Source organism: Tenrec ecaudatus, chromosome 16 (genome assembly GCF_050624435.1).
Source record: "Tenrec ecaudatus isolate mTenEca1 chromosome 16, mTenEca1.hap1, whole genome shotgun sequence".
Lineage (NCBI taxonomy): Eukaryota > Metazoa > Chordata > Mammalia > Afrosoricida > Tenrecidae > Tenrec > Tenrec ecaudatus.
This window is the reverse complement of record NC_134545.1, coordinates 80,954,538-80,970,539: the sequence shown is the minus strand read 5'-3', so window position 1 is coordinate 80,970,539 and position 16,002 is coordinate 80,954,538. Positions and strand designations below refer to the sequence as shown.

The window sequence follows — 16,002 nt, the reverse complement described above, 5'->3', positions numbered from 1 at the left end:
TTGCTCAAACGAAATCTCATTATTCGCAATCCTCCACTACTTGCATTCTGAGACATTAATGCGCAGAGATGAAAGCCTTTCTGTCCGTTTTCGCTGGAGTTAAAAGAAAGACAGAAAAAGTGCCCCGGCCTTTCTGTAAAGCCCCGTGCATGCGAATGACTTGCGCTGTTCTCCCTGCCAGCTCACCTACCTGCAGAAAGGCTCCTCTCGTCACCTTGGGGGCTCCCTGAGCCGGCAGGGTTAAACAACCCATCCTGACCGCTAGAGGCGCTGTGGTCCTCCAGACAGCGAGACCAGCGCTTTAAGCAGTGCGTCACTCTGCCTCTGGAGAGGAACACCTCCTCCGTGGGTGCCTATGAAAGATGTGCTCAAGGTGCTGCGGGGACGGAGAAGAAGGAAGGGGAAGTGATGCTAAAGAAGGACCCCCCCCCCATGGCTTGTGAGGGCCTTGAATCAGAAACCATGGTGAAGAGGCGGGTGGGAGCTGGGTGCAGGAGGGGGACAGGGCTGGAGCCCAGCTGTTGGTGAGGGTGCTGTGCTAGGTCTGGGGCACGGGACTGGGGAAGGAGGCAGAGCCCCTGATCACCACAAGGTGCTCACACGCTCTCACGGGGCAGAGCTGACTGCCCCCAGAGTCCTCCTGTGACCCAGCACCTCATCGTCAACGGGCTGCACCTGCTGAATCCAAGGCGTTCGAGGGCAGTTCTCCAGGGTCAGTCGGTGATTTAAAGCAGAAGGACTCACCTTCGGCTCTGGTCAAGATGTACACAGCTTTGGAAACCCAGGAATCCACGGGAGAGTGGCTGCGTCCCCTGAGACAGCCCTCGGCTGGGAAATGTTCTCATGGCAGTGAGAGTTTAGTACCATTGAGGGGTGATGGCCCGCTGTCCAAGGGCCATCGGTCCTGTCATAAATCTCCACACACCACCCTCCCTCCAGCCTGCCCAGTTATTGAGACACACTTCATCGTACTGAAGAGCAAACGCAGTCGTGGACCCAGACTTCAAATAGATCTGAGCCTCCCACACCCATGAGCTGATTTCAGGAAGATTAGAAACTGGATGACCCTCTCTTGCCTGGAGCACTTCTCATCAAGAAGCTGGGGCTCTAACGGCTTAGAGACAGTGACGGGGTGTCATCAGGCCCTTGGGCAGGACCCTGCCTCCCTGACCCAGTGTGTCTCCCCCACGGCTTTACACAGACCCCGGGGCCCCTCCTCCCACTTCATGACCAACCCCACCTCCTTTCCCACCAGTGCCTCCACCCCTGTCTCCTTGCCCGATGCTGAACTATGCTTCTTGAAGAGTGGGTGTCATATCTCTGAAACCCATCCTGTCTCTCCCTCCCGCCCCACCTGGACCCCTCTCTGGCACCCCAGCCTCCTCTTTTGAGATGCAAACCCCTCCTGCGATCTCCCTCTCCATTTGTTATGTCACTGGGCCCAAGTGTTCACTTACCAGCCCATCTCTCCCACAGCCCATCCTCCTCCTGGCACCCACGTAGCGTGGCGGCTGGCATGCTCCCCGGACAGCAGGCTGGGTAGCCGACTTTCCGTGTACACCTGCCTCTGTGGGCCCTTAGAAGACGCCCCTGCCCCACTGAACCTCAGACCGGTGCCTTCCCCTGTGCGTTCCCCTCCTCAGACGTTTCACGACTTTGAGATAGAGCAGCACCAGGAATGTGCCTACGACCACCTGGAAATCTATGATGGCCCCGACAGCCTGGCCCCCATCCTCGGCCGTTTCTGTGGAAGCAAGAAACCCGCCCCCGTGGTGGCTTCAAGTAACAGCCTCTTCCTCAGGTTTTACTCGGACGCCTCTGTGCAGAGGAAGGGCTTCCAGGCGGCGCACAGCACAGGTATAGGTGCCGGGGCCGCTCACTGGGGTGGGATGGTGGCCCAGGCAGGGCAAGTCGTGGATGACAAGTTAGGCTGCTAACCACAAGGTTGGCAATTCAAACCCACCAACTGCTCTGTGAGCGAAAGAGGAGGCTTCCTATGCCCAGAAGCACACAGGGGGCGGTCACTCTGCGTCAGAATCAACTCAGTGGCAGAGAGTTTGGTTTGTGGCTGGTGGCGAGAGGAGGGCAGATCATGAGCATATGCTCCTTCTAAACGGAAGCCCTGACCAGCCACCCCCTCCCGCCACCCCCTCCCCATCACAACGCAGGCCTGGGAGGGGCACCATGGTCCGGTCCCGCGCTGTTCACTCAATGGCTGGTTTCCCTCTGTCAGGAAAAGGGCTGTTCCCTTTAGGTCCCTAATGAACAACACGGAAGCCCTTTGTTGGTGCAACGGATTTTTTTTTCCCTTAAAACTCCCCCCTCCCACCCCCCTAATTTCAAGCCAGCCCAACAGAGCTGAGAGTTGGAGGTCTCTGGGCCAGGCTGGGCAGAGCCCTGGTGCTGGGCGTGGGAAGGCTCAGGCTTCCCATAGAATCCACAACAGGGGGCCCAGAGCACGTGGAAGGAAGGCGGGGAGGCCCTGGCTTCTGGGGTTCGTTGTTGCTATAGAATGATGACCCATTCCATTCACACACTTACTCTGTGTGAGCTGCGGGAGAAAGACGAGGCCGTCTACTTCTGTCAAGGTGGACACCCTCGGGAACCCTTTAAAGTCTCGCCACTCGATCCTCTCACTCTACCAGTCGGTTCTGACTCCTTGACACCCGACTCCTATCTTAATCCACTCAACAGCTGTGGGCTTGGGTTTTGGCCTCAAGTGGCTTACGCAAGGGGGAACGTAGGCCCCTAGCCAGTGAGGGTCAACCTAAACGCCGTCTGGTCTGAGGTACTGGTCCCCTGTGATGCTCACAGTCAGGACTCCCAGGTGCAGGAACCAGTCCCCTAGATTCTGAGCTTTTGGAGTTTAGCTTCAGGTGTGTGGTGTTTTGGCGCCCTCTGTCGGCAATGATGACAAAGCACAGCGTGTCTTCGGGAACGCTTGAGCCCTCCCAGATGATTCGAGGGTCTCCATGGGGTGAAGTGGTTGGTCAAGACACACCCACAGCCCTGTGACCTATCAGCCAAACTGCTCACTGGCCTCCAGGCTCCATAATTCTCAAACACTCCAACTGCACTGCCATTGAGTCGATGACGACTCACAGCGACCCTATAGGACAGGGTAGAACTGCCCCTGTGAGTGTGAGTCTGTAACTGTTTATGGGAATAGGAAGCCCTGTCTTTCTCCTGCTGAGTGGCTGGTGGTTTCAAACCACGGACCTTTTGGATCACAGCCCAACTGGTAACTACTACGCAACCAGTGTTTCTTAGCGGAGAGAGGGAAAAACAGTATGTGTGTGTATGTGTATATATATATATATATACACACATACACACATATATATGTATGTGTGTGTGTGTGTATATATATATATATATATATATATATATATATATATATATAATTTCCTCTCAGTAGTATGTTCAAGTGGCTCTAGAGACCTGATTTGTCCCAGCATAGAAATAATTTGAACTCATTTTAACCCAAAGGGCCCATTTGAATCCCCTAATGAACTCTGACCTTGGAGCCAGGACCTCTGTTTACTCCTCTGTAAAATGGGTGGTGCGTCTTGCTTGGATTCGTCTGCAAGGCACACACCCACAGCTCGATCGAAGAAGCCCCCCACCCAGTGGTAGCTGTGGAGAGAGAAAGCACAGGGGGGTGGGTGCCTGGACTCTCGATGCTCCTTGCTCTCTCTCTCTCTGATCCAGAGTGCGGGGGCAGGCTGAAGGCCGAGGTACAGACCAAAGAGCTCTACTCCCACGCCCAGTTTGGAGACAACAACTACCCGAGCCAGGCCCGCTGTGACTGGGTCATTGTGGCGGAGGACGGCTACGGCGTGGAGCTGATCTTCCAGACCTTTGAGGTGGAGGAGGAGGCCGACTGCGGCTACGACTACATGGAAGTCTACGACGGCTATGACAGCACCGCTCCCAGGCTCGGCCGCTTCTGCGGCTCCTGGGTAAGTCCCGGCACAGGGTCCAGCAAGGCCCTGCACCCCAGGGTCAGCCTACCCCTGCTGGCCACAGCAGGGAGCCCCTTCTGCTGGAGGACCAGGACAGTGGGAGGTAGTCGGGGCCACCCAGGGAGGCCTGGGCTGACGTCCTCTTGTAAAAGCACCTTGCCTTTTTGGACTTCCTCCTCAATTGTGTCAAGGTTTTGTGTGTGTGTGGGTGGGTGGGTGGGGTGTATTCCTTCACATTTTTATTTGACATTCATGCTTAAACATACCTTTGCAGATTCCATATATTCATAATTCTCACTTTTAAGCAGAACCAAACGCCTCTGGAAATGACCAAACACGGACTTACTGGTACGGAGACCTGGTGGTGTAGTGGGTTGCTAACCACAAGGTCAGCAGTTTGAAGCCATCAGCCACTTTTATGGAGAAAGATGAGGCTGTGTGCTCCTGTAAAGATTTACAGCTTCGGAAACCCAAGGAGGCAGTTTCCCTCTGTCCTATAGGGTCTCTCTGAGTCAACCTTGACTCGAAAGCAGGGAGTTTGCTGTTTGGTTTAAGACTTTTGCCTAATCCTTCTGGAGTCTCTGGTTGTCTTACACTCAACAGAAACCTGAATTGGTATTTTTCTTCAGATGTCTTTGAATAATTTCCCTTCATCTCCCCTCATACCCCCCTAAAAACAGAGGATAATAAGTGTAACTTAACTATTGCTGTGCCTTTGACAGATAGTCTCTTTCAAGTCGGGGGCTCCCTGAGAGAGGGGTCCTGGGGAGCAGTGTGGTGTGTGGGAGGCCCAGTGGGGCAACCGTTACCTGTTGGACCATAACCTTGGAGGCTGGCGCCCATGCTTAGACTACCTGGCTAAACCTTTCTGACAAGTTGAGTGGTTTCATCCCAGTTTTGTCCAAAACAATGGTCTTTGTCTTTGGTTTCTTTGGAGACCCTGCACCAAGTGACCATAGGGCCGGGTGACTCATGGTCCGCGCTCTAGTCTCAGAAAGACCTAAGCTTGGGCCTCCTACCTATGTGAACTGGGGCCTCAGCCTCCTCAAGCAAGAGCTGGAGATAGTGCCCGTCTTATGAAGCTGTTGTAAAACTTACATACGATCTGAACGTGCTTCCGAGCGGTGCCTGCCCCACCTTTGAGCTCCGTACATCGTAGATTGTGCAGGAGTTACGTGTCTAGAATTGTCTTGGGGAGGCCAGGGCATGGGGAGCTCTCTGGAATAGGGTTGACCATGGTTTGCTTTGAAAAGGAGCTCGGTCTGATGCCCTCCAGAGCTTCCATCCCCTGCGAGGCCTCGCGGCAGCACCAGCCACTCCAGGTCCTGGTGTCAATCGCTGTCCTATTTTCCTGGCTTTCCAATCCAAGTGCAACCAACTGACTGAACTCCCTGGGCTTCCCTTCTCTCTGCAGCCACTGGAAGAAATCTACTCCGCAGGGGATTCCCTGATGATTCGATTCCACACGGACGACACCATCAACAAGAAAGGCTTTCATGCCCGATACACCAGCACCAAGTTCCAGGATGCCCTGCACATGAGGAAATGATGGTGTTGCTCCCCAAAGACCCGCGGCTGAGAATGTTTCTTTATCAAAGCACCTTGTGAATCCGCTCTGCAACCATGTGCAGCGTTTGTGTGTTTGTGTGTATGTTTGCTTCGCAAACTCAAAGAAACCAGTCTTAAAAGTAGCTGTTTGGGTGAGCATACGTAAGGAAACCCGGCCAACCGGGAAGACAGAAATGGTCCCTTTAGGCTTGCTGCCGTGGTGGGGAGCATGGGCTTTGAGGGGGATTAAGTTTGAAGTCACTTGAACCCTCAAGCTCTGCCCACTCACCGCCAGTCTCCTGTGATGGAGAAGGGGGGCTCTCTACCTGGCCATTCCTCTATGTCTGCAAACACTTCTGTCGGTGCCAGGTGGTGTGACCGTGTCTTGGAGACCCAAGTAATCTGTCTCCACACTGGGCAATGGGGATCAAAGCTTGCGTGTGGAGGAGATGCTTCTCTCAGCGCGGCCTGAGGATGTGCCCCTTCTTTCTCTGCTGGGAACATGGAAACGTGGGGTGGACGTGAGTCCTACGGACAGCACTGGGGTACGGGGCACAGAGGGGACTCCGAGTACCAACAGATCATGGCCGGGAAGTTAGAAGACCTTGAACGTCCTTTGTGCCGTGGGCTCTCCTTTTCTCGTGTGGGGCTTTGGCGTCTGACGGGCAAGGAATGGCTCAGGTTCAACTGTTAATGGAAAGCTTCCACGGAAGAAGGACCGGGCGGTCTGCTCCCATGAAGCTTCCAGCCCAGAAAACCTTACAGGCAGTTCTTCTTGGTCACACCAAGGGTCTAGATGAATGGAGAGTCATCACGCCGGCACTAGTCATCACCCTGAACTCCGGCGAAGCTATTGCTGCTTCCAAGGGCCCTGAGTTTGCTTGGAGGAAAACATTTTGGCTTCTCCTCGTTGGCCCGTAGAAGAGGACCCCACCTATGCTGGGGATCCCATGGGCATACAACATTTCTTCCTGCAGCTCAGGAGGCGCTTTCTTGGCCAACCTTGACTCCTTGACAACCAGCCACACAAACTGCATTTGCAAGATGTACAGAGACGAGCTGCCATGGAGAGCCAGCTCAGGTCCCTCATTGGTGAACTGTGGGAAACTGGTTACTCATAAGTCACGCGAGACTCAAGTCTGCATGCAACATGCTTCCTGTGATCAACCCACCAGGTTCAACCCGTGCACTTGCAACGCCGCTCCCATGAGCTGGCCTGTGATGGAAACCGAACCCCCCCCACCCCCTCCCAGCACTGGTTCTGGAGGACCACAGAGGATGACGTTACGTAATTTTAGAACCTCAAGGCCCAATCTAAGCAGCGGGGTGGTTTTGAATGGCATTTCATTAAGGCGTCTGTGGGCATTATGAGCTACAAGCTGTGGTGCGTTAGCTTTAAAAGACTATTTATGTTGGGATCACGTTTAAATAATGTTTACATAACATCAGCCCTTTTCGAATGGGGTTCAACACTAGACAGCACATGAGAATAGTTCTCTCGGCAGCTGGCCCAGCCCCTCGGCACCGGCTTCCTTTGTGGGATGCGTCACCATCATTGTAAACAAAGGCTAATGGACATATAGAGATCTACACACACACACACACACACACACACACACACACACACACACTTTTAAATTAGAGGATGCCCCTGGAGGAATGTACCTACTTAAAGGCGTGGCTGGGAGTAAAAGGAGAGGACCACCATTGTAGAAGAAATGCATGAGAAAATGCATCAACAAAATCAAAGTATTATTAAAAGTTGTCTGTCTGTGCGTACGTATGTACGTATGTATGTATGTATGTAAAGGATCGGCTATCAAAGCCTTAATTGACGTGAAAAATGCCGACCCGCTGCCCACACATAGCTTTACTGTCCACGCCCCGCGTGCCAGCACACAGTCTCTGTCCCGTCCCGCCCCGAGCTCTCTTATGGGCTTCGTGGGTAATGGGCTGAGGTCCCATCTGTGTCCTCGTGCCGCAAGAGAGGGCTGACCCTGCCAGCAGATGCAGCTCGTCCCTGGGTTCAGCTCTCGCCACCCTCTGCCAGTGGATTCCATCTCTGTGATTCTGGGCTTTTCCTGGAGAGTTCTTTCCTGCCCCCACCCTACCTGTCAAAGCTGAAACTGAGATCTGGAGCAAACGGTCGTTCTTAGGGTTCACAGCTCCCCAAGGACACGAACATTCTGGGGTCTAGTCCTTTCAGAAGGTTGGCATAAGAGGAAAAGACTAACCCAAAGGGTGCTAGTTAGAATCCACCCAGGGGCACCTTGGAAGAAAGGGCTGGTGGTCTACTTCCAAAAACTCAGTTGTTATAAACCACCTCCCCCCGTCCCCTCCCTCCCCAAGTTCTATGGTGACACACGTGTGGTCGCTGTGATTTGACGTGGAGTCGGCAGTAACGAGTTTGTTGGTTGGTTTTCTGCCCCGGCAGAGAGTCTGCCCTGCTGGCGCCCACCACCTTGTGAGGCCCTGGCACTCCTTCCTCCCTCTGCAGTGTGAGCATTTTCAAACTCACACAGCTCCGGCCACCACCGCCATACGGCCCACGGGAAACAATGGGGTGTTTGTGCAAACCTTTACTGAGACCTTCTGTGAGTGCCGTATTCCCCAAAGAGCAGCTCTGTTTCAGCTGGGGCTGGGCAGCTGTTCCCCTGGGAGAACACGCTCACTGGGACTCACACACCAGCCACATGGTTCCAAAAACAAAACAAACAAATAAACAAACAAACAAAAATGCACAAGGCTGGCTTTACCAGAGAAAACAGCTAGCAGAAAGACGCAAGCCCTCTGCCTGGGGTCTCTCCACGCCTCGGTAATCTTCCTGTCAGCCCACCTGAAAGCAGGCGCTAGGGACCATCACTCCAGGTGACAGAGTCCTTCAAGTGGGTGCCAGGCCATGGAGGTCTCGCCAAGCTCCAGGATTAGTCTCAGGTCAGGGGATTAGTGGAGAAAGAACTGATGATCTATTTGGGGACTACAGCCCGGTCCAGCCCTAGAGCACTCTAGTCTAGCAAATCTAGAACTTGGGTCCCAGGTACAAGGTCAGGGCCGGAAATCCACTTCTGCCAGCGGAGTCTCATCGGGGGAAATGAGGCTGCCCACTGGTTCACCATAAGACCGGTTCTTCTAAAGTAAAATTTCCACACCGTTGGGGAGTTGCTCACCCTGTTTAAACGATGTGTACCCACCTATTCACTCGCAAACTGATAGCGGCGTTGACTATTAATCTGATCCATTTAATAACTCGCAGACAATTTAAGGTGTGACGTTTATTCTCTGTGTGTTTTTTGACTTCAGCCGATGTTTTCAGAGTGGTCCCTAACTGAAGCATTTCGATTCACTTGACTGAGAAACGCGTTTAGTATCAAAAGAGCCCAAGAAGACACTGGTGTGAAAGACACAATCTTAGAGATGGTCCGATGACCGTGGCACACTTACTGGTCACTTTGTACAATGTAGATTTGAAGTACAATGGTGAAAACCTTAAATGTGACATTTGAAAAGGAAAAAGTACGGTTTAAAGTGTGTATCTACAAATACATGGATGATTTTGATTTTGTATAATTTTACATTGGATGAAATGGTGTCATTTTCAAAAAGCCAGCGGACAGGAGTTAACATGTGTCTTGTCTAGAATGATCGTCTCATTAAAGACTGTGGATTTATTGATGTGTCTTGATTTTACATCAGTAGTCCAGCCAAGATTGGTCCTCTGGGCAATACTTCAAGAATCTAGAGAAGACCCAAAAGGGTAGCCTTCTCGCTGGCCTTCCAGTTTCCAGTGAGTGTCCGAGTGCCCGACTTCAGAATATCCTGCACTCAGAGCATCATGAGCCAGGCTAAAGCCGGCCTTCCAAGCTGCCCACTCCGTGTGCCAAACAAGCTGGCTCTGGCGATAAGCAGGACGGCTGCTGATGCAAGCCCAGGCTTAGACATGGGGAGCCCTCACTGTGGACCCAGGTCGGCACTTTGAAACCATCAGCAGCTCCCCGGGATAAAGAGGGGCTTTCTGCTCCTGTAAAGAGTGACAGCTTCAAAAACTCAAAGGGACAGTTCTTCTCTGTCCTAGAGGGTTGCTGTGAGTCCGCATCAACCTGATGTCAGTGTGTGTGTGTGTGTGTGTGTCCTCAGTTTCCCTTCCCAGCCTTCTCCACCTGACGGTGTGCTAGCTGCCATGAGAGAGGGGCATGCACTTCCAGGGTGGTGCTTCCTATCCAGGTTCTGGAAGCCGTTTCTTCTGCTTGCCCATTCAGACCAATGAGGGGCAATGGCCCACACTGATTTAACCCTGGGATACTGCTTGTGTTAGTCTGGGTGCTTTAGAGAAACAAATCCACAGAAACTCCTGTATAAGAGAGAGTTTTATAGAAAGGGTAAGTGCACTTCAAGAAAACATCCCAACCCAGTGCTGCCCAAGCCCACATGTACAACATTAACCCATATGTCTGACACCAATCCACAAAGTCCTCCTCCATCTCACAAAACACACACTATGATGCCGACTGCAGGAGGAAAGCTGAGTCAGTGAACGTATAGGCATCTCAGCGCTGGCAGGGGTCTCCACATGGGTGTTCCAGCACCCAGGGCTGCATCAGGGTAGATCCATGTGGCTTCTCCTCGGGGATGTCCTGCAGGAAGTGAGCCTTGCCAGCTGAAACAGGGAACTGGCTAAGGCAGTGACACCCTGGTCTGACCATCACAAAGCAAGAGGCTCGAGAACTAGAAAGGCGAGGCTCAATGAGCCATTTATCTCTTTGCCCTTCAATTAACCCCACATGTGTTTATTGGCCAGGTTAGCACAATAAACTTTAACTATATCACTGTTCTATCTCTTAAAAGGACATTTACAAACAGCCCCTGTAGTACGTCCTCCTCAAATATAGTTGTGTTAGTCTGGGTAGGCTAGAGAAACAAGTTCATAGACAACACATGTGAATAAAAAAGAGCCTTATCTACAAGAGCAATTGAATATTGAGAAAACATCCCAGCCCAGTTCATATCAAGTCCATAAATCCAATATTAGCCCATGTGTCCGGTACCAATCTATAAATTCTTCTTCAGACTCCCTCAACACATGCAATGACGCTGAATGCAGGAAGATCACAGGCCAGTGGATGGAACATCGTGGGTCCAGTGGCAGCGGAAGCATCTCAATGCTTTCAGGGGTCTCTACATGGCTCCTTCAGCTCCAGGGCTCTATCTTGTCAATAAGCATGTCTCCAAGGGAGTGTCTGAGTGTCCCACCTCCTGTGAGCTATTTATCTCTGTATGAGGTCATCAAGCTGTGACCTGATTGACAGGCTAAGCTCCACCCCATTCACTCTTAAGTCTCAAATTGACCACAGATCATATACCTACCACAATAATAAGTTAGGCATATCACCTGTTTCCTGATGGGGCTCTAAATGTTTTAGGTGATTTCTAATGTGAGGACAAGGGCTACTTATAAACAGGACTCACGATGAAGAGGCTTTGGGACATCTTTAGAGTTGTGTGTACTATGTCAGTGAAGGCGAATGTGGGACTATGTTGTGACAAAAACTCAGATGAGTCTTAATACATAGACCTTTAATACATGCAATTATTTATATACACGCAGACTCTCCGGGTTTTATGACTCCTGATCTTTTGAAGCAGTCCCTATTTTGTATGTCTGCAACCTAGATCTATCTGTCTAAGGAGTCCTGGTGGTGCAGTGGCTAACTGTGATCTTCAACTCTCCGATTTTCCTTCCCTTGCTCACCTCTACCGCTTCCATCAAGGCCCTAAAGATCCACGAGCCCTTCATCTCTATGAGCCTCTGGCCCTCTCTTCTGCCTACTTGTTCTTGTACTCCTGCAACTTGAAAGCCACCTACAGGTCAACAGGCATACATATCCAGCCCCCACACCCCTTCTATCCAAAGACTGACTTGGCACAAGGACTTGGATAGCTCATGGTGGTACAAGTTTAAGGTCCCCCCAACAGAGCTCCGGATCCCCAGCCTTCACCTTGGTTCTCTCATATTACCGACCAGAATACAAGACACCTCCATCCTCTCTGTTGGTTGAGTCCCAGACTCAGGAGTCAGTTTTATTCTACTCTTTCCCCCACTTTCCTCCCCCTACATCATCTTTTTTCTCCATCTATGTTTGTTGCCTCTCCTTCCACAAAAATCCCCAATCTAGTCACCATTCCCCATTCCTACTGCCTCCATGCTGAGCAGACACCAGCATCACTCAGATCATGCCAACCAGTCTGACATCCCTTTGGATCCCTACAATCCCTGGTTCTACCAAGAAGCCAGAGTGATAGTTTGCCAACATTCATTAGGCCACACCCTTGTCCTTTTTAAAACCCTGAAATGCTCCCCATTTTCCTGGGCGTGAAAACCATGCCCTGCCCTGTGATGCCCATTTAATCTGTCTCTAGCTCATTCTGCCCGTAGCCACATTTCAGGTTTCCTCCCTGGTTCTCGTGGATCCAGCCACACCAACCTCCTTCAAGTTCCCTGGGTATACCATGCTTGTTTCAGCTTTGTCGATTTTGCTGCGCCTGCTGCCTGAGACACTCTGTCTTAGTCTGGGTACTTTAGAGAAACAAATCCACAGCAACTCATGTATAAGAGAGAGTTATATATAAAGGTTAAGTGCACATCAAGAAAACATCCCAACTCAGTGCTACCCAAGCCCACAAGTCCAACATTAACCCATTAACCCATATGTCCAACACCAGTCCACAAAGTCCTCCACCATCTCACAAAACACACACAATGATGCCGACTACAGGAGGAAAGCCGAGTCAGTGAGCATGTAAGCATCTCAGTGCTGGCAGGGGTCTCCACACGGCTGCTCCAGTACCCAGGGTTGCATCGGGGTAGGTCCATGTGGCTTCTCCTTGGGGATGTCTTGCAGGGCATCAGCCTTGCAAGCTGAAGCAGGGAACTGCTAAGGCAGCTGCACCCTGGTGCAACCATCACAAAGCAAGAGGCTCAAGAACTACAAAGGCGAGGCTCATGGAGCCATTTATTCCTCCACCCTTCAATTAACCTCACATGTGTTTATCGGCCAGGTTGGCACAATCAACTAACTAACTCACTCTCCTTCTTCCGCTCTTTGCATGCTACCTTCTTCTCATCTTTCATGGGCAGCTCTAATGTCATCTCTCAGAGATATCGAGAGTGAGTGCCTCCCCAGTTGCCTCGGCCAGGAAGCACCCCAAATGGTCCTTGATGCGTGTTATTTTTAACTCTTGGTAACTAGCAAGTCGGTTCTGAGCCATGCTGAACCCTTTGACAGATACCCAAATGAAACACCACTGCTGTCAAGTGACGCCAACTCATAGCAACCGAGGTAGGGTTTCTGAGGCTGTCCGTTGTGATGGAAGCACGTAGCTTCAACTTGCTCCCAAGGAGCAGCTGGTAGGTTTGAACTGCCAGCCTTACAGTTAGCAGTCTAATGCTTACTCAACATGTCAGAGAGATGTGGTGCATGAACGCATGCATCCGTTTAAATGACCAAATTACTGGCATTCCCTGATGTCATTTTGCTGGCATGAGACTCCAACTCCTTCTCCACTTGAAAGAGGCAAACAGAATGAATTCTTAATTCATAAGAATTAGAAATCAGCTCTGGCCAACTGCTTTCTTTGGCTCTAGGACATTTTCCACTGAACATGTGAGCACAAGATGGGCGTGAATCAAAGCTCAGTGGCACACGGCACATTGTGCTGTGGGTACGTGTCTCATGGTGGCTACAGCGCTGTCTCAGAAACATCACGGGCTCCGGTGCCCATCGCCCAGGCTGCCTCTGATACTGGTAAGGTGTTGACTTTCTCAGCAACAGGAAAGTCGTAAACGACAGATGCCTGTCAGCTGGGGATGATGCTACTGGGTAACAGCCCTGTGTAGCCCATTGTTTCTAGAGAGTGGCTGGCTACAGAAGCCTCCAAGCTCTCAGACCAGCTGTGGCTTCGTTGCTGGGACTGAGATGTACCAAGGGAGGGACCTGAGAAGTAAGAATGACAGAAGATGGAGCAAAGAGTGGATCGTGTGTGCCACGCAGAGGCTAGGAGGCGGAGAATATCTTTCCTGGGGGATGGACCAAGGGCTAGACTACTCCCCTGACCATAAATGGCTTGGTGGGGGCTCTCCAACCACTGGGCTCTCCTTGCCCAGCTGCCCTTGCTCGCTCAGTTGCATGCTCCTACAAATGAGAGCTACGAGCCGATGACGCCAGCCAGAAAAAGGAGCCACATCTCGTCCGGAGCGGTGTTTGGAAAAAGCTTTTGAAGGCCGTCAGACATGGTGAGTGAGAGCTGGCATCTTCCCCAGCTTCACCCTGATCTCGCTCTATTGGAATTGCCAGGATTTCTAAACGCATGCCTTCTAACTCAGTGTACTTCCACATGCCTTCTAATTCCATGTAACTGCGCATGTTCTAAACAAAGGTAGGAAACCCTCAATGCAGTGACATCAGGGGCTTGGCTTTTAAATAATTTCTTGCGCGTATGACATTAATCATTTTTAAAGATCTAACATACTCGTTTTTCAGTCATACCTTGTATTTCATTTTGGTTCTCAAACCTTACAGAGCAGACACTTCCACTCCATTCATTTCCTAGCCAGAGCAACAGGTCAGAAAAATGCTTCCACCTTGCTCCAGTGGCCTTTGGAGACAGTATCTGGAATATGGATGTTCACAAGTTTCTTTTTCTTTTTGATTTGTGATCCAAGGTTTACTGTGACTCCACAAGATGAAGTTTCCTCAGGAGGTAAAAACAGAAGAGGGCTCTGATTCCTTTATTAGAGGGAATATTGAAAGGAGGGGGATTTAGGTCTTAGAATGAGGGAGATCTATGGTCAACCTCTCTTGACCACCTACCAGCCGGCAGCCTTCAGAAACCTCTCTCAGACTCAGTGTCCACAGATCTATGATGCAGGGATAAACACACACATCTCATGCGAAGGTTACTATTACAGTGCCTGACAGACAGTACACACGCAATGACAGTGAGTTATCACTCCTCATCTCTACCTTCTTTCCCATGCACCAAACTCATAACACAAGCGACACCAGTCACTGAGAGCCTCAGTGCCTTCAGAATTGTTAGGAAGAGATCACATAGCACTCGGACAAGTTTTAGCGACAAGCATAACCCATTGGCTTCAAGTTCATTGTGACACATCGCAACAGGCCAGAACTGCCGTGTTGGATTTCCAAGGCTATCCATCGTGACAGAGGCAGATGCCACACCGTTCTCCCATGAAGAGTCTGCCGAGCTGTTGGTTAGCAGTCACGGCTAGGGCTCCTTGATAGCACTGAATCATGTCAAATTCTGGTACTCTACAGACTGCCAGCCTAGGCATGCGATGCCATCTGGCAAGAGTTTGCCACGTTGTTCTTGGCGCCTCCATCTGCACTAGACAGGTCATGGTGCCACATGGACACTCACACACCTAGAGAGTTTGACAGTTGGGCACGATCTCCTTTGGGCTTATCCTGTGAGAGGGGCCAGTTACTCCCCCCCCACACACCCTTTGAGGGATGGGAAAACTAAGCCCAAGAGAGTAAAGAGATAGATTGTGGGGAAATGGAGACCAGAGAGATAGAGTGACTTGTCGAAAGATACACAGCTACTAAGTGGCTCAGTCTGGACTCCATTCCAAAGTAGGTGGCTCAAAAGCCCTGGGTTACCTTTCCCCACCCAGATGCCTCTGTGAAGGGCCCTTCATGTGATTCTTCTCTACCTAAATCTGCACAATGTGCGTCTCTCTATGAGATCACTACACTGTGCTTCTACACAACATGAATGCCTTTCTGAGATTGGCCAAAATCTTTGTCATCCAAATGTTGATAAGCAGTGCATGTAATTGCCTTCTCGGCTGTGCCCACAATGGAAGCTTTGTTTGGGGCCTGCTGACTTCAGTACCCAGCGTTCACTGATGAGATAAGACTCTGGGCAGCTGGGCTGCTCAATACAGCAGCCATCAAGTGTCCCTGCAGCACCTGCGGGCTTGGCTAGTATTCATGCGAAGTGGTTGGGTCCCGTGAGCAAAACCCTACTGACCTGAGGTGCCTCAGCTGTCCACTTGCTTTATTTAGCATTGTTCCTGGAACATGAGAGACCACGTTCTGTGAGCTTGAGGGCTCCATCCATACCGCAGAAACTGTCTGTTTGTGGGTGTTGTGTGGATGATTGGGGGCCAGTGGAAAGAGGCTTGTCACCAGAAGACCAGGTTCTGGTGACAGCTAGCTAGTCATGTGCTCCTGGGCAGCTCAGTCATATTCTTCAGCCTTGTTTTCTTCTTCAATAAGTGAGGGCACCCTGTTAAGAGAGAGAGAGAGAGTTAACAAACCTAAGGCCAAGGGAACAATAAGTTATCTAAAATCAATGGTGAAGAGGGCGTAGGATGCCTGGTGTGGCTGAATCAAGGCCAATGTAGCTGAGAGGAATCACTGAAACCTGAATGAAAGCCGAACATGATAGTGGCAGAGGAGGAAAGAAC

The 16,002-nt window shown here is 51.1% G+C and overlaps 1 protein-coding gene across 2 annotated transcripts in view; it reads left to right on the top strand.

Moving 5' to 3' along the window:
- TLL2 (tolloid like 2) overlaps positions 1–5,931 on the top strand; it is a 172,136-nt gene extending 166,205 nt beyond the window's left edge. For both annotated transcript variants that reach the window (XM_075533979.1, XM_075533978.1), the window contains 3 exons: positions 1,644–1,857; positions 3,712–3,962; positions 5,380–5,931. In XM_075533979.1, the coding sequence (XP_075390094.1) occupies positions 1,644–1,857; positions 3,712–3,962; positions 5,380–5,514 (600 nt within the window). In that variant the 3' untranslated portion in view covers positions 5,515–5,931. The remainder of the gene's footprint in view (positions 1–1,643; positions 1,858–3,711; positions 3,963–5,379) is intronic.
- Positions 5,932–16,002: the final 10,071 nt, after the last annotated feature.